At 44.0% G+C, this 19,647-nt stretch overlaps 1 protein-coding gene across 1 annotated transcript in view; it reads right to left on the bottom strand.

Annotated features, from left to right (window-relative positions):
* Nucleotides 1–19,647, bottom strand: part of ATRNL1 (attractin like 1) — a 1,060,182-nt gene that overhangs the window by 103,257 nt on the left and 937,278 nt on the right. The window contains exon 29 of the mRNA XM_074999076.1: nt 14,551–14,665. Coding sequence (XP_074855177.1) covers nt 14,551–14,665 — 115 coding nt within the window. The remainder of the gene's footprint in view (nt 1–14,550; nt 14,666–19,647) is intronic.

A 19,647-nucleotide genomic window follows, 5' to 3' on the forward strand; every position in this document is an offset into this window, starting at 1 on the left:
TTAGGAAGAAGGGGCTTTAGAAGTTAGCAGGGTCCTGTTGAAAGGCCCCGGTCTGCATGGGCAGAGTGCATTCCAAAAGCAGCACTTTCAAATTGCGTGTGGCTGCAATTATGCCAATGGAGTGATGCATATTCATGTCAGTGCCATATTAGCATCTTCCAAACTGCCTTATTACCACGCCCCTTCCAAAAGGAAGGGGCTAACGTAGACACAGCCTGTGTGTGGTACAGGTTATGCCATCTTACAAAAGATATTGCTGAATAACAGAGAAATCAGAGAAGCACAAAAAAATACAACTGGTGACATAGAAATCCTCATATGAACAAAGAATACTTACTTTAGAAAGGAGGTGAATAAAAAAGGACATGACGGAAGTATGTAAAATAATGAATTGTATAGAAATGGTATATTGGAAGTCTCAGTTATCTGTCTCACAATCCAGGAACAAAAGGACATGCAATGAAATTCAAAAATACACAATTTCCACAAGGAAACATTTTTTCATAGTGTATAATTAAGCTGTGATCTCTGAGGCCAAGAACTCAAAAAATTACGAAAGGGTTTGATATTTATTTAGATAACAAGAATTCTGGTGTTAACATAGATAATGCTGCCAAATTTTGGAATGCGATATGAAACCTTCAGAGCTGAAGCCAATTCCTTAATAAATGGTTTAGGAAACCTAATGTAGAGGATACCAATCTAAAGATCAGTTTCTTGAACCTTCAGTTGTAGCATCTTAAATTAGCTATTGTCAGAGATGGGTTATTGTGCTAGAAGGATTACAGGTCTGATTCAGTATCGTAAATCCTATGTTCCTCTGTGATTCCCATTGCCTTTAATGAGAGCTGTGTAGCTGAATCTTCCACAACTCTCTCAGAAGTGTGTTTCCTCTTCTCCATTGTATTTTATTGACTTTCTTTTGCAGTCACAAAGCTAAAAGAGTTAGCAGCAGAAGAAACATTGAACATATTTCTTTAGATGAGGGCTCTTTTTGTATTTCAGTTGAACCAGAAAGCTTTTGATGTTTGTTTTACTTTTGTATTTTCCATTGGAAGAGTTTTTTTCTCCAATTTTGATAAAGTTGAAAGGATCACTGAAAAAATGTGAGTACTCGTAATTGTAACTTGTTTGCCAGCCTACCAATTATAGCAAGTGGACATTAATCTTGTCTTCCAGCACTGGTAGATTGAAGCTCACTCATATTTTGAATCTGAGAGCTGTGCCCTTGAGCATTTAGGTGCCTTTAGCTTTGTCTATACTACAGTTTTGTTGGCTAAAGGCAGTTTTTGCTGACATAAAAAGAGTGGAGTTGTACACACTTCTTCACTACTTTTGGAAGCAAAGTGCAGCTGTTTTGCTGACAAAAGAACACCACCCCTACAAGAGGCATAGAGCTTCTTGAGGCAAAGTTAAGTGACAAAGGATCAGTGGAAATGTCACTGTTCATTATGTTTTCATCACTGGCGTCACCCAGTATCCATAATGCCCACTGTGACTGCTCTGCACACTGCTTTGAACTCATTAGCTATGCAGGCATATGTCCCTCCCCTTTCAAAGCTCCCAGAACCTTTGACGTTCCTTACCCTGGAGAGGTCAGAGATGCTGAGGGTGCTGCTCCCACTAGCTGAGGAGGCGGTGTGAGAACTTGGTGGGAATCACAGAGCTGTTAGCATAGAATCCAGCTCTTCCCACCCTGGGAACACAGAGGAAGGCAGGAAGAGCAGGCTACTGCTTTGGAGGTCATGGGGGAGGAGATAGCTGGGCAAAGCCAGGGGCTGATATGGTGGGGGTGTCTACACCTGCCCTCAGGCTTCTGTCTGAACTTAAAAAGACAGCATGCCAACCAACTCACTCTCCACTCTCATACACATTTTCCTGATATACACTCTCTTTGCCTCTTCCACCTCACGCTCCCTGTCACACACTCTTTCTTCCTCCTACATATTGCACTCCAGTTGAAATGCAACTAGCAATCTAGAAGGATGCCTGGGGAAGTATAGGATTGAGAAACCTGTATCATGTGATGGTGTACCTACCCCATGAGGCACTGCAAACCCTTCCCAGACCACCTTGAGGCCAGCAGCATAATGGGATAACCATCCACAGTGCATTACTCTCTAGCTACGTCTACATTAGCATTCCTCTTTCAAAAGAGGCATGCAAATAAGAGAAATTGAAAATGAAAATGAGGCACAGCTCTTTCAAAAGTAAGCCCCATCTTTGAAAGCACCCTTCTTCCAATTTTTTTAGGAAGAAGGGTTCTTTCAAAGATGGGGATTACTTTCGAAAGAGCCACATCGCAACTGCTTCTCTTCTTTTGAAAGAATATGCAAATGAGGTGCCAGATATGTAAATCTGTGCCTCATTTGTATTTTCAATTTCCCTTATTTTGCATGCCTCTTTTGAAAGAGGACGGCAAGGGTAGACACATCCCCTCTGTCAATGTAAGAGTTGCAAGTGTGGATGCACTGCTGACACAAGAAGCATAGTGTGGACAGGCAACAGATTTAATTCAAGTGGCATAACTTCTGTTGACAGAACTCTGTCATGCTTAATGACAAACATGCTGAATGACAAAATATTAACTTCTTTCTGAAAATACAAAGAAATACACAATGATGATGAAAAAAAAAGCTACCTCTGTATGAACTGGTGATAATATTCTTGTAACAAAAAAAAACCACTAAGAACCTGATCCATTACTGCATGGTATTTTTTGTAGTTACCCATAAAAATACTACCATTCCAAGGTAGTAGTCTTTTACACTCTACATAGGTAAAAGCCTCCAGTCCTGGGAACTTCTCCATAGCTGTGTCTACACTACAAAAATAACTCTGAAGTTGCTTACTTCAAAGTACAACTTCAAAGTAAGCAAATTCGAAGCAGAGCATCTACACACACCCTACTTGGAAGTTAAACTGTGAAGTAGGGCACTTATCCATTCCCGGGAATGGAGAAGGACTTTGAAGTTGGGCTCCTGACTTCAAAGTTAACTTCAAAGAAAGGGAAAATGTGTATAGATTCTCTTCTGGCAACTTTGAAGTAGTACCTAACATCAAAGTTAACTTCAAAGTTAACTCCTAGTGTAGACACAGCCCATGTGTTTTCAACTTTAACCAGCAGGTGACTTATGTGTGTAAAGTGTTTGCAGGATGGGGGGTTAAATGACATCACAAGGTCCAAAGTGTGTGTGAGGGAACAGTCATGTTCTAGAACTGTGGAAGGTGAATGAAAGTTTGGGTTTTGATTATGAGTGCACCTTGGGGTACAAAGTTAAATTTCTCTTATTATTTTAGTTAATATATTACTCATTAAACTAACTCATACATTGTATTTGAAATACCAGGTCATACATGTTACTTTTGAAATACAGTGTATTATTGCAAAAGTAACCACACATGGCTTCTTAAAATTGCTGGTGAAGTTGAATGCAACTTTTATTTGCCAACTATTGAACTATTCTTGCCCAACTTTGTGGAAGGTATGTGCTCTATATAATGCTGCACGTTGCTCTTCAAATTAGAGTCCTTAACTCCTTTACAGATAAGTGTTTGAGTAATATAAAGAAATCAAGGTAATATAGCTAGAATGATTTAAAAAATCATTTAAAATGGAACTGCATCAAATTGTAAAAATAAAGCCAACTAAAATCAATGAATAGCTACTCCAGCAGTCCTGAAATGTATGTGCTACAAATTTCAATGCTTTTTTATGTGAAGACTTTACCCTGTGTGCCGCAAAATAAACAAACAAACAAACAAATAAATAAATATATTTGTTATGGATATTGGAAGAATCCTGTTGATTTATTTTGTTAGGTATGAACATAAATGTTTTTAAATAAGCAGCAACACCATCTGCCACTTACAAATGTGTGTTTCTTCAAAGTATCAGTACTATAAACAAAGTCTGCTCCTTTATTTGATGCGGAATCGAGGAAGGGAACTAAGCAGTGAAGAAATACAGTTACACAAAAAAATGGATCTTACAAGGTAAGACAAAGCTACTCTTTTAGTAAGATAATCTCCAGAATAGGTAAGTACAAGACGTCCAGATATACTTATACACAGAGCCGATTTGCAAAGTTATAGAGAACTGAAAATGAGAGCTCCAGGCTATGTCTGGACTACAGAGATTTGTTGGCAGAAGTTTGTGTTGGAAGACATGTTGCAACAAAACTTCTGTCGACAGATCGCAGTCAGACCGCAGGGCAGACTGAAAGAGCAAGCTGCTCTGTTGACAGAGAGTGGCCAGGCAGTCCAGCCGCTCTACTGGTAAAATAGCCACCAGGAACCACACCAGACAGGGTCACAGGTCACCATTTCCTTTCAAGAGCCCCAGCAAGATGCACCTTAAAGGGACCCCCTCAGACACCCGGTTCCTACCTCTGCTGCAGGAGTGCCTACCTCCTTGAGGGCTGGCACAGCTACAGCAGGTCATCATGTCTTTGTGGGCAACACAGCTCATTCCAAGGAGTCATGCTGCTGGAGCTGCCCCTGGGCTTGCACTGGCCCCAAAGAGAGATTCTGCAGCAGCTTCTGAACCTCCTGCCAGCCATCCTCCTGTTCCTCATGGAGGGAGACTCCAAGACCACCTGTGAGGACCTCGCCATGGCTGCAGGACGATCACTCCGCGGCAGGACCTGCCACCTGCCTCTACTATAGGGAGCTCAATGCATCAGCTGTAGCTCCAGAACTTCCGAATGTGGAAGGACATCTTCCTGGAGCTCTGTGCCTGGCTTGCTCCTGCACGCTGGAGACAGGACACTGGACTGCAGCACACTATCCCCATGGAGAAGTGGGTCACAGTCACCCTCTGAAAGTTCACCAAGCTCAACGGCTATCATTTGGTGGGCAACCACTATCGCATGGGGAAGTCCACCATTGAGGCTGCTCTCATGGAGGTAATGCATCCTCAGGCTGCTGTCCTTGTACTGGTGGGGGGGGTGTTCTGCCCAAGAAGGATCCTCAGGAAGTGGGATCAGGGGTGCACGCTGTGGTCAGCATGGCCCCAGTGGCATTGCGGAGGCCCTGTTTGGCAGGGCCTGCTGTGCAGACCACACAGACCTTGGTCAACCGCCATGGACAGTTCATGGACATTTATGATGGGTGGTTGGGAAGGCTGGAGGCAGGCACGTTTGTCTCCCTCCATCAGCTGGCAGTTGGGGACATTCAGATGCCACTCTGCATCATGGGGGACATGACCTACCCCCTCATGTCCTGGCTCATGAAACCTTACACTGATCAGCTGGGACCTAGCCTGGAAGTGTTAAATGCCTGCCTCAACTGGGCCAGGAGGGAGGCCAAGTGCACCTTTGGCCACCTCAAGGCATGCTTCAGGTGCCTGTTCACCTGCCTGGATGTAGGGGAGCACAATGTCCACCATGTTGTGGCAGCATGTTGTGCCCTGAACTCTATTGTGGAGGAGAAGGGAGAGTCCTTCCTCCCGGGGTGGAGGTCAGATACCAGACACGAGGGCCATGCATATGAGCAGCTGGGCACAGCTGCCATCTGCCAGGCCCAACAGGAAAGGGTACAGATCCATGAGCCCCTGAAAGAGAGCTTCTCCCATGACCCACCAGTAACCTTCCCAGGGCACCCCATCGGGGGCCTTAGGCCCACAGCACAACTCCATTCCCAACACAACCCCTCCCTTCCCCCCTTCCCTCAACCCTGCTCAGTAAAGAGGGACGTGGGTGCGGTGAACAAATAACTATTTCACTGAAACAAGGAAAAATGTGTTGAAAAGAAATGGTGTAATAACAAACTATTTACAAAACAGTACAGTACAAGCAACTATTTACAGTGGGGGGTTGGGATGGGGGCTTAGAACTTGGATGGTGGGCTCGGGATGCGGGGAGTCAAAGTCCTCAGAACTTGGATGGCGGCTTGGAACAGGGGGCGGGGGGGGCTCAGTCCATGGAGGAGGTGGGGGGCCATGAACCAAAGGGGGAGTGGAATCCTAAGCAGCGGTGTCCTTGGGATCCCCTCCCATCATGATTTGGGGCCACTGTCAAGGCTGGGAACAGGGGGAGATATGGGCAGGGAGGGGCTGCAGTGGGGTCAGGGTGGCAGGGGCTGTGGTGAGGTCTGGGTGGGCAGAGAGAACGGGGGGTAGCCATGGCCATCACCAACTGGATCAGGTCCAGGACACCATGTGGGAGGGACAGCAGAGGCAGAGTGGTGACAGTGTCTAAGTGGGACATGAATAGGTTCCAGGCCTGTGACAGCCAGTCAATGTTGGCCTGCAGCCACTGTTCCATAGTCCATGTCATAGTTCACATGATGGTGTTGTGGTCCCACTAGAGGTCGTATATATCCTGCAGGCTCGGCCTGCTGGTGAAGTGGGGGTGGCTTGGTCTGGTAGCAAGGTACAGGTGTCTCAGCCCTCGGGCGGTGTAGGTCCAGCTATAAGGAAGACAAGGAGGAGAGACAGGGAGTCATTCCTGCACTGCAGCCTCTGAGGCCATGCACTCATGATGAGCACTGACCAATATCCCCAAGGCCAAGGGATGGTTGCAGAGCCATGTGTGGCTGACACAGCAGGCCCTGCCACACAGGAGCTCCACAATGCCTCCAGGACTGTGCTGACCACAGTGCTCTCCTCACTTGATGGGGTAGCAGGCAATGGGGGTGTCTGGCTGCAGAGGGGTCCCCTCATGGGTGGCAGGTGACCTGGGAGCACCTTGCCCTCCCCGGGTCCCAAACACACCTGCAGCTCACAGTGCTGTCCGTGGGAGCAGGTGCTGCTGTCACCTGTGAGTTTGCCAGGAGCTGCACTCCTCAGTATGTCTGTGGTCAGGCCGTCGCCCTTGTAGCTAGCCCGCTTCCAGTTTTGGCAGGTGCTGACATCCCCCCCAACAGGGCCTGCCTCATCCAGCCTCCTGCAAGGCTGGCAGTGGGCAGACACCCATGCCAGGGGTCTGTCTGGTGAGTCCAGGTGGGGCACACTCCTGGTGTATGTGGTTCCATGTGGTGGGACCACAGTGTGAGGTCCCACCTCAGCCAGCTGAGTGACGCTCACAGCACACCCCATCTGTGCCTGCCTCCCATGCCTGGGGTTTGTAAGGCACAGGGTACCAACCGGAGGGACCCTTACCCAGCTCTGAGGACGGTACGTGGCCTAGCTGCTGGGAACTGAGTCCACAAGCAGGTTGAGGCTGCTGGCCTCAGAATTCAGCTCCAGCTCTGATGAGGGCTATGGCTGGGATGCGTCCTCCTCCTTGGCCTGTGGGGGTGCCACTGAGGTGGGGGTCTTAAGCACTATGATCTCCACACACACACACACACTCCCTCCACCCCACAGGATGGTGTTGAGCTCCCTATAGTAGAGGCAGGTGGCAGGTCCTACCCCAGAGTGTCAAGCAGCGTCCCAGGCCCAGATGTAGCCCTGCCTCAGCTCCTTGATTTTGCCTGGACCTGCTCATGGTGTGGGGAAAGAGGGGGATGACAGCAGCCATCCTGGTATATATCAGAGCATTTCGCTGCTTGGCCTTGGTGTCCTGGGGGATCAACTCCTCCCCGACAGAGCCGGAAGGGCCTAGACCTTGGCCCCAGTGCAGGAGGGACCTGCATCTTGCTTCCCCAGGGTGGCTCCTGGGACCCCTCAAGCCTGGTCCCTCAGGGGGGTCTCGGGCTCCCTGCTGCTCTGCCACATCCACAGTTTTCAAGCACAATGTGGCTGCAAGGGCGTGGCTGCGAGGGAGTGGCTGCAGATTGCAGCTTTGCTGCCCCCATGCTCCCAGCTTCATGCCACCAGATTCTCCAGGCTCCCTGCAGCTTTAAGAATGGCTGGAGGTAGGAACCATAGAGCAATTCTTGCTGTAGACAGGGTGCTCACCAGTGCACCTGCACAGTACTCTGGAGGCCTCTTCTGCTGGCAGAAGGCCCTCATGGAATATTCTGACCAGCAATTTGTCAAAAGATCTCTGTTGACAGCAGCGTTCTTCCTCGTGGCAAGCAGGGTACAGCTGTCGACAAAAGTGCTGTGTTCTATTAACTTACTGTCGACAGAATGCACTTGGCAAACTGGACACTCTGTGGGTTTTGTTGACTGTTGAATTGTACAGTGAGTTACAAGTACATGTATGAATGTGTGACTGGGCCTAAACAGTTCTCAAACAATTACAACATCTTAAACTGAGTTTTTATTTCCATGCATCAAAATTCCTTTCTCCTCATGCCATTAAATGTAATATGCTATAATTTCTCACAATTATTTCTTTTTATATTCATGTCTCTCTTATGCTAGGGATTACCAGTTCTTTGCATTTTATTCCAGAAAGCAAGCAAAAATCTTTTACATGGGGACACCTATCCAGAGCTATTTGTCCTGTAGAATATTTACTGAGTCTTTTCTTTAATTATGATGGTGACTAAGAGGAAGACAGGTGGCACATTTTATGGATTCTATGATTCTACTATAGCTTGTCAATGAAATGGGATTGAGTACTATATCCAATGTGTCCAGAATTACGTGAAGTTCTGTTTTTGATTCTAAGATATCAGAGAGTAGCTTTCAGGTAGCAACATTTTTAGAAGTCTCTTTAACTTAACATCCGTTATTCATAATTATGAGCATCACAACAGCACGTCCCTTAGTACGATTCTAAAACTTGGATGGGTTCCAGAACTCACAGTTAAAACTATTTTATTAAAAAGCTTTTTTCATTAACAAATGTAGGGTTAAAATCCCAAGTTCCTGATGCATATTATGGTTCTGTTAAGAATGCCCAAATTTCATAGTCTGGTTTAAGACCTAACTAACTCATCACATGTATCATGGTTCACAAATACAGCTAATATGAGAAGGAACTTACAAGCAAGGTCATAGCTTTCGCATAGTCTGGAGAAAGAGATAATAACCACAGCAACTGTGCTCCAAGGCCAAGTCAAGAGGCTGTAAGACAAGCTTGAGCTGCCAGAGATGAGAAACCCCCCTCCCTTTCAGTATTCGCTACAAGACATTTCCATTGTTCGCTAACCCAGGGCCCTGGATACAAGAACAATGCGTTACAAATAAATGATGTTTGCTAGGTACTCTCATTCTTCTATTTTAACTCCTTCAGATACGGACCTGTGGATCATACCCAATCGAACAAAGGTATCATTACTCCCATGGATACATAAGCAGGACTAGAATCAATGTATATGTTGTTTAAACAGATGACTAAAGAAAAAAAAAACACCTGTGTATTGTCTAAAATGTTGCATGTACATTATGGGTGCAGTCACTCTGTAACCTTTTAGATTATTGGCTTATTGTGCTCATCATGTCTTGCTGCCAGCAACTATCCAGGGGCTTGGGATCTCTCACCCAGTTGTTTCTCACTGCCCATTGATATCCTATATAATCACTTGTAACATATTGCTTGACAGTGTTTCGCTGAGCCTAGCCTGACAAGCAAGGTGGCACTCTGCCGAGGCTGTGCGTGATAAACCGTCCTGCTTGACTTTACACTGTGGCCAGACTTTGTTTCTACAACAAACATTTTATTTTATAATTGATTCATGCCTTCAAATAAGTGCTCTTATATGTAGTTATGGGATGTTTATCTTTTAACTTATTACCCTTATATTCAGTATATGTATAGAGAAAGTGTGTGATCAGCTCACCAAATCTGAAGCTAAGAAATTAATTTCTATCACAGATCTTTCCTGGTCTGCACCTTAGTGGTATGTCTTACCAGGGGTTTTATTCTCATTTCTCCTCATATTTTGGCAAAATTTATTTTTTAATTAGTGCTTGTTTGAAGAGGCTCCGGTCACCCCATGTGCACTTCCTTGTGGATAGATGTAGCAATTGTTTCTTGCTCTATCTACAAACCCCCTTCCCTCAGCAGCTCACACTGGGACCCTTTTAGGCCTCTTGTGACACAACCTAGTCCAGGACAGGACTCCAGTGCTTATTCTCTCTTCCTAGATTTCTTCCCTGTCCCTAACCAGTTCTCTTTCCACCTACAAAGCAATTGTAGACCTCCTCCCTGTAGCCCCTCCTGGTCTCACGTGCTGACTTTATATGCCTAGCCCAGCTGCTTCCCTAGTTGGATTTCATCCGCAGTCTCTGCTTATCAATCACTGACCTTCCTCCAGATGCACCATGTAAGGTTAACGGGGCCATGTTGACCCATATGATCCCAGTCAGGTCTCATGTGGGATAAACTCTCCTCCCATCGCAGGTACTTTACATATATCCACATGAAAACTTTTTGGATTCAATTTCATTCTTACATTCCCAAGCCTAAGTGCACTTGTATATCAACATTTATGATGAAAAGCTTTAATGAATCCATGATTTGTAGCTAAGTTACTAGTAAGTTTAAAGATCTGGCAATTGTGCCTTCACTAAAAAAAGCCTTATTTTCAAAAAGTGAGCTTTAAATAATAATCTCTGTCGCCTCCACTTTGTTGCTTTTGACAAGTATTTAATCAGACTTTGTTTTTAATTCACATATGAAAGATGGTTACATCAACCTACACTTGTGTTCATAGTGTCATGAATCAACACATAATTTGGTACAATTCTGCATGACAGGCAAGGAGATCCTCCTCTTCTGAGGTTCTCACAATTTCATACAAGCATCTGAGTGTACTCAACTTACAAGTGGGGCCATAATGCCTCCCAGGGAAGGGGTGGCTTTTTTTTTTTTTTTTTGGTCCTGAGCCTGTACAACCTGCAATTTGAACAGTTTTGCCTGACAGTGCTGATGTGAATAAAATATACCATATACATTATTTCATTTATACTAGATACTTTTAAAGTTACAAAACAGGCCCTCTTGCTGCAAAACATGTTTTCAACAGACAGCATGGAGAAGAGCAAAACTCTGCCTCTGAACTAACTCCTGCAGTCAAAGACAGGGGTACATCTCCACTGACTTCAATAAGAATTCTGCCTGGTCATCTGAGAACAGAATTAAGCCCCATGATTACTGGACTTTTTAATACCAAAATGAAAAAAAAAGAATTTGATGCCAAAACTTTATAGATATAAGCTCATAAGTAATAGACCTCACATTCCTCTGTTACAAGACGTGTACCAACATTATCGTTGTCTTATTTTATAATTTTGAAAAAGTTATTTGCTTCAGTCACAGTTTTACACTAAAATCTTTGTAAGGATCTCTAGAGCAGTTATATACAAGTAACATTGTAACCTAAGTTTATTTGGTGTTGCGCAATAATTGAACATACAATTTTCCTCAACTTAAACATCACTTTTAACCTTGCTTAGATGTTAATGGAAACCGACAGCATAGCAAGCATATGTTAGCAGTGCAAAGCTCCATATAATTTCAAACAGGTTGGCACAGTTGGCAGTGTCTGCTCCTGGGAAGCCCAACAATGAAACAGCAGGTAGTGCTGCAGGACAGGAATGAAATGAATTAGCAGAGCTACAGGTATGCCAAGAAACTTGCATAATAGCTTCTCCCTACCTTATGCATGGCTACTTATGTGGCAGTCCACCAACACCAAAATTCATTTCACTTAAGAAAAAAAAGGTTATAGCAATAGAATCTAATGGATGAATCAGCACAGTTGCAAACATCAAGCAGTTTTGCTCTCTTTTGACCCTGAACGAAATGAAAGCTGCTGAAGGGATTTAAAATTTCACAGATGTATAAACATTAAAAGGCTGACAAAGAATCTAGTAATAAACAAAGGAGTATGGTTGAAATATTTGCTTGTGAAGCTACTAGAAGGTAAAACAAGTAATAAAATAAAGCAGAAGCAGGAGACAATGCCATTTTTCAACTGTAGAAACATAAATAGGGAGAGTTCCATATGAATGATATAAAGTCAAACGTCAAAATGGTGCACCTGCATTTTGCACCTGACTCCTATTTTACAATTTATGTTATTTTGATGACCAGTGAAATGCAGCATGTCTGTGTAGTGATTATTCTTTCAAAGAGCCAAAGGTGAAGAAAAGTTGGTTCAAAAGTCACTTGCCAAATACTATTTCCATCACACATAAACTGCAGACTCAAACATTGCCCATAGATCCTTACCGCCGCTGCTAACCACCATCTCTCGAGAGGAAAGGGGCCATATATAAACTTTATGTGTAAATAAATAAGAACAAAAACATTTAGAAACACATTAATCTCATATTTTCTTATAATAGATTCCTGTCTTAAAAAGAACACAAATAAATGATTTAATCGTGATGGCTGTGTTGACACGTGCCACTTCTTCCAGAAGCAGCATGGTAATGAGCTGCCTGGAAGATGTAATGAGGCACGGATGTAAATATCCCGTGCCTCATTAGCATACGGGCACATGGTTTGTAGTCCAGAAAAAGCTCTTCCAGATTCCAAAATACACATGCAGAGGTGCGGCCCACAGGGATCTTCTGGAAAGAAACCCTCCTTCTGGAAGCCCTTTCATCCCCAAAATTTTGAGGAGCTTCTTTTGGACTCCAAATCATGAACCCATATTCTAATGAGGTGCAGGAAATTTACATCTGCACCTCATTAGCATCTTCCAGACGGCTCTTCACGAAGTGGCACGTGTAGACACAGCCAATATGTTTTTGTTTCATTTTGTTAAAATGTGAACTGGCTATATTTACCCTTCATACACCCTCCTCCCTGATCACAATTCCCCTGGGATCACTGTTGTGGACATATTACTTCCAGAAAAGATATTTCAACACTAAGCTATAGCCTCTGAGAAATTAAATCCTCATCACACCACTAAAGGAGAAAAAGAAAATTAATATAACAGATAGTGATCAGCCCCAAAAGGGAAGAATCAAGTGCTAGTCCTGCTGATTTCTTCACTGGGTAACAATTCTGGTCAAGACTTTTTTAATCTGAAATGGACTTCTGAAGGTTCACAGGAAACTGTTTTGGCTTTTTAAAAATACAGGTTATTTATAAACCACATAATCTACTATACAGCAGTATCTGTGCAGATATTATGCAGTTTACTGTTCATTATAGAGGTACAGGCTGAACGTCTCTTGTCTGGCACCTCAGGACCCAACCCACGCCAGATGAGAGAATTTGCTGGACAATAGGAGATCAATATTTTCTAGCATACCAACACTTCCATGGCTTACTGGGCTCTTAGAAGACATTTAGGGGTCTTGACGGTTGTTCGATAACAAATAGGACATCTTCATGTCACCCTCCTATTTGCGAGTTCATTTATAGCTGATCAGCCTGATTCTGGAGCTGAAGACCTTATCACAGAAGAGGCAGGTGTTGGTAGCTGTTGGAGGGGCATGGGGCAGTTTTTGTCACTCTTTTCTTCTTCTCCGCCTCTCCTTGTCTGTGCTTTGGCAGGGCCTCTCAACTTGTGCCACCACCATACAGATTACCATTCTCCAATGTGGATGGTCTTGTGCAAGGTTCTCCCAGGTTTTGACACCGATGCTGCACTGTTTCATATGCGCCTTCAGCATGTCCTTATATTGCTTCCACTGGCCCCCAATGCTCCTCTGTCCTTCTTCCACCTCAGAAAATAGAATGTTTTGGGAGGGGCTGATCAGACATCCAAACCACGTGACTAATCCAACAATATTGTTGATGAATGACAATGTCTTCAATGCTGGTCATGTTCCACTTTTCCGGGACACTCATGTTCGTGTGCCTGTCCTCCAAATAACAGCACAGAATACTGAGAGCCAAGACTGCTGGCTGTAATCAAGCTCTCTGGGACCATGGGAAACATGGCCACACCCACGGTAAGTGGTTGTCCAGCTAACTAAAATCATGTTAGATTATGGAGTTTACCAGACAAGAGAGTTCAAGATTAACCATGTTCAACCTGTAGTCATTTTGGAAACCATCCCAGTAAATTTTGATACAGCATTTCTATTACCTGGCAGCAACACCCATAATAATCTACTTGATCTGTGCTAGATTGCTGTACTAACTCTTTTGTCATGACCATTTTATAATACAATATATATTATGCTTTGCATTCAAATGATTAATGGGGCACACACTGTCACTTTCTGTTCAAGTCCACTTTGTAAGAATAGACACAGTACATTACGGTAGAACAATCTGTCATAGATCAGGTGAGGTGAATTGTGATTGTAAATGCTTCCTGAAAATGGGAATGCCAAGTTAGAGTGATCTGGGATGATTTCCAAAGTGAACACCTCACTAATGAAGCAGATAAACACACACATTCATTTGGCTTGCATTCTGGGAAATGCTAGCAGTCTAACTGAAAAAGGTTGACAGGCCTATCTGAAAACACAAAGCAAACTCAACAGATTCTGAAATGTCAAGATTGTTCTATTTCTCTTTGTTCAAAGAAACTTAAAAGAAAGTGATGTGTTCACCTGCTGAGTGAAGAATGCCTACTAGAATGAAATATACATGCTCATTTCATTTGCATTGTCAGATTAAATTTAAACTGGGACCTTAACAATGGACCCAAATTGTCCATTATCTACTGGTTCTCATCCTTAATCTGACTTGTTTAGGTCGGCCCTTATTTCTACATATAGTCTATTAAACTGGGGTTGTTTCCAGGTAGGCTGCTTTACAAGATCAGACTCCTAGCAATTACTGATGTGCCTCTTACCTGATTGACCAGGGGGTGGGACTCCTGATGATCCTCTTGGTAGACATAAAAATACAGTAAGGACTGCTGCTTTGTTTCCCGAACAAGGCTCAATGGCAATTGGTTTGGGAGCCCCCTGAAAAAGAAGATCAATTTGTAATGTGTGATGCACAATAGTTTCCATTTCTACTTATAAAACTTTCATCTGAGGCCCCAGTGCAGCTAGTACTTCACATTTATGGTCTGTCACCCCTGCCTTTAATTAACTCAAATATGGGCTTTAATAGACAATAATGACAATCTAATGACACAGAAAAATGATCGCAAACACCAGAAAATCTAGTCTCATTTTATGTCATTCCAATGTGTGTCATTCACAACAACGTTGATGACCCATCTAGCCATTTCTTTGATAACTATATCCCTGTCATTTTTTATGCTACCCATGGAATGTCCTCCTTTTTTGGCCCGCCCATCAACCAAGAATCCTTCATTCCTCTCCCTCCAAACTCACCGCTATCATTATGCACACAAGAAGTGATTCATTATTAATATTAAGATTAATAACTGGACTGATTTCATAAATAAGTCAGTCAGTCGACACTCCCTTTTGGCTTTCCCAGATCATTCTGTCTATCTCCTCTATTGCTTCTTTGGATACTGTGTGAGCTCTCTCTGGCAGGGGCTTTCCATATTTAATGTTATACACAGAAAAGAGTTGAGTGTCACCACTTATTAAAGTGCAGAAGCTGTTGGCAAAAGCTGGTTTTGTAGTGGACACCTCAATATACATTCTTCAATACAAAGTGAGATAGCCATAGTTTAGATGGGGTAGAGGAACTTTTGGAACCTAAGTCCAAAATTAGATCCTCAGAGTCCTTGCTCAGTTTGTTGCTCAACCCTGTAGGTGCCTAAAGTACCTAGACTCTTAGGGTATTCCTGGTAAAATCCTCTGGTACCTAAATTTCTATCAATGGGCACGTGCAAAATTGCCTAAATCTTGATGCCACTAATACCTGACAGGATTCTCCAAGTTAAATGTTCCCCTGCCTATTGCGTTGGCAGGCCTGCTCAACTAGGTGTTTTCAGAGGACATCTATGAGATCACATCACACTGAAAACACAGCCAGAAGTAGCATGGGATGGCCCCTAATACTAAGGAGCCCAGTGGTTACAGAAGTCACAAGATATGTGGCTGAGGTAAGTTCAAATCCCCATTCTGTCTAATTTGGAGCAACAAATTGACAAAGGTCTCCTGCCTTCCTAGCAGGAAGACACATAGCCCTATAGGCACTAGACAAAAGACAACAAGCATGATTGTTTGGCTTAAGGGCATGCACGCCAAAAGGCTGATTTAGCTGAGGTGCCTAAATGCAGGCAAGAGTTACTGTCTGTGAACCCTAAGTGGATGGTTGGGGGATTATCTCTCCCTGACCTAGAGACAAGCATCTACCTCGCTTTGAAGGGTGGGTATTAGGTCACATCCTTTTCAGCATTTTCTCCTGACTAGTTTAGTATATAGTTAGCATATTTGCTTTAATGAATCCCATTCTTAGGCTGGTAGCTCTCCTAATGCTCCATATGGAGAGCCAAGTGCCTAACTCAGGGCTGGGAAAGCCACCTCGGGTCTGGACAATTAAACATTAGGTATTGTAACACTGAAGCGCCCTTTGTGGATCTAGCCCAATACTTATGATAACAATGGATTTATGTGATTATAAAATTTTTACCTTTTATTAATCTCATATATCTAGTCATTTAATATTAATTGTCAGAATAAATGATTGCAGCCATATTCTTCTTAAGTTACCAAGACTCAAGTCTCTGCCATCTAAAGGTACACTGTGCAGCATACAAACCCAAAAAGCAATAAGGTTCTAAAATGAGTATTTATAATTAATAATGTTTCCGTAATTAAGTACTAAAGATATTTTTGAAAATGTTAAGTCGAAATCAGCATAAGTATTCATTTCTTTCTGGTCTGTAAATATTTAGAGAGCGTGTCTATCATGTTATAATGCAAAAGAGAAATCTGAATGTTTTGATTCGAGATTCAAAACCATTAAACTTTCCCATTTACATGCAAAATGCAAAGTACACATAAATGTCAACGGGCTCAAATATACTAAGAGAAATGATCGTTTAGGCAAGTTAAATGTGCTGCAGCAAACTACTGGATATAAAAGGAAAAACCTAATTCCCTTCCATCATGAAAAGCAATTATTAGTTTCTATGTAACCACCTCCAAGTAACCTAAATTTATTACAGTACAGTGGAGATAGGAACAGAAAGCAAATTGCAGTAAATTTAACAATAAATAAATATATAATTTTCAGTACATAAGTGGCAAATATTTGAGAGGCATTTTGGTCAACGTATTTAGTCTAGTCTAATTTTAAAATTGGCATCATCTAGTTAACAACAAATAAAAAGGTATTAAAATTTTCAAATCCGATGAAAACCCCCACCTAAAAGCCCTCACTACTTAAGAACGCATATGATTTTTTAGCATCTAACAAGAATGCAGATGAATTTCATACCATCACAGCAAGAAAGTTCAAAATGAAACTTCTGTCACAGTTAGGTTTTTTGCTGTCCTTGGAACAGGGTCCAAGAGCACCCAATAAGAAAAAAAGACAAATCCTCAGCTTGTGTAAACTGGCATACCTCCACTGATATCAGTAGAGCTATAATTACGTACACCAGACAAACATCTATGCTACGGTTACACTAGTGAGTTTTGCCAAAAAACCCTGGTTTTGCCAACAAAACTGATGGAACGCCCACACATAAAATGTGTTTTGTAAACAGCTTTTCGACAAAACTCAGCACTTTTGGTGGCAGCATTCTGCCTCTCAGCCATAAAGCATAATGCTGCTGTGGACGTTCCAGGGGGGAAGGGGGAGGCATTCTCTTGACAGACAGGGTGTCTAAAACAATGGGCAGGCCTGTCTGCTATGCTTCTGGCTCCCTGTTTGTCTAGAGCACAGCCAGGCAGACCAGCCGCTCTGTTGATAGAGCCAAACACTCTTCCAACTGGCTTTTGTGTGTGCCCACACTCTGTTGACAGAAGTTTTGTCAGGAAATCTCTTCTGACAGTGACTTCTGTCAACAGAGTGCTGTAGTGTAAACATAACCCTAAAAGTTTGGAGTCCCCTTCTATAATAAAAAAATACATAAAAATATAAATGGGCCAGTATAACTTTAGCTTCCCTAGATTCACACACACACAAGAAATACCAGGTTGTTATTACAAATGGTTTCTTTTAAAGTGCCTACAAGTAAGGTGACCATCCGTCCCATATTAGGTGGGAAGGTCCCTTATTTAGGCAGTCAAAAAGGCATCCTGATTTATTTTTTAAATGGGACTAATTGTCCCGTATTTGGCCCTGCCCTGCTGACCTTTTCCAGTGCTGGCCGGAGACTCGCAGGGCTTTCTTTCCAGCCACCACCATTTTTAAAATGTAACTCCCTGCTGCTGCACCACTGGGACACCACTGCCAGTCCTGCCACAGGGCTGGGATGGAGATGGGGCTAGAGCCATACCAGGGCAGCCCCTGCTGCGGAGCTGGAGCCAGAGCCCTGTGTGGCACGAGGGCAGAGCCACCCCCCACTTGCCAGCCCTCACCACATCACAGGGCCAGGGCCAGATCCTTGTACTGTGTGGGACCGAGGCCCCACGGACGTCCTGCAGGGCTGAATCCCCCCACACTGGAGCCCTGTGGCTAGAACCACAGCCCCTCTGAAGTCTGCAGCACCGAGCCCTGAAGAACCTGCTGCCGGTTTGTTTCTCTCCTCAGCCCCAGTGGGCTGGGTGTGGGTGTGGGGTCTGGCTGGGAGGGAGGGTGCCGGAATGGGCTGGGGTTTAGGTGTTTGGGTGGGAGGTAAAATGCAGCTTTGGAGGGTGTTCAGGAGAGGGGCTGGAGGTGAGAAGTCTGGGTGGGAAGAAGGGTGCAGCCACTGCCTGATGCACGGTGACCATCTGTCTCATTTTAGCTGGGACAATCCCCACCCCCAGGGTGTCCTGTATTTAGCCTAGGGGAATATGGTCACGTTACCTACAAGTGCATTACAAATCAAAAAGAATGACATAAAAACCATAAGAGTAGCTATTATTATAGTCAATATTTACTGCAGTTGTGCCTAACAACCAGCTAAGAAATGGCCACTTTGTACCACGCACTGTACAGACAGCCTGTGTCCAAATGGGAACCTGACCACCATGTGCTAGTTGGGGCTCAAAGCAAGGCTGCCTGATTCCCAGCAGGCACGAGGTTCATTAATTCTACCCCCAACACACACACACAAACACAGAGTGGCTCTTTGCAGAGCCACCATGAGGGGAAATGCCAACCCCACAGGACCCCATTCACGTTGTGAGGCAGCTGAAATGCTGCTTCATGGCCCAAAGAAACTGGTGGGGGGTCCACCCCCACTCTGTCTACAAAATGCCAACCCCACAGGACCCCATTCGAATTGTGAGGCCGCTGAAATGCAGCTTCATGGCCCCAAGAAGCTGGGGGGAGCCCATCCCCCCTCTGTCTAAACCCCAGCCCATTCTTGCACCCTCCCTCCCAGCCAGACCCCACACCCACACTCACACCCAGCACACTGGAGCTGAGGAGACAAACAAGCCTGCAGCAGGTTCTTCAGGGCTCAGTGCTGCAGACTCCAGAGGGGCTGTGGTCCTAGCCCCACACTGCACAAGGTTCCACTCTGCTGTGGCATGGGTGAGGGAGGGAGGGTTGGAGCCTCTGGAGTTGGGACATAGTTTAAATGTCATGTCCAGTCTCCAAGGGGTGCCTGCTTTCAGTGGTTATTTGTTTACTCAACATCTGAGCAGATTTTGAAAATCAGTCTGTGCTTGCTGTTGAAGATGGTGTATTCTGCGGTGAATTTGAAACCTTAATGCATTTGATCTTTGTTTAGCTTGTTGTATGCACTACTGTGTTGCAAAGATCTCTACTAAGACTGTAACCAGAGTACATGTACTTAAATGTGATGTTTATGAGCAATCACTTCAGCTAAAAAAAAGGGGGTGTCCTGTGAATTTGTTTGTCTCACTGAAGTGTGCTGTGCTACTGAAAAGGTTGAGAACCACTATACTAGTCCCCTTAT

This window comes from Carettochelys insculpta, chromosome 7 (genome assembly GCF_033958435.1).
Source record: "Carettochelys insculpta isolate YL-2023 chromosome 7, ASM3395843v1, whole genome shotgun sequence".
NCBI classification, from domain to species: Eukaryota; Metazoa; Chordata; order Testudines; family Carettochelyidae; genus Carettochelys; species Carettochelys insculpta.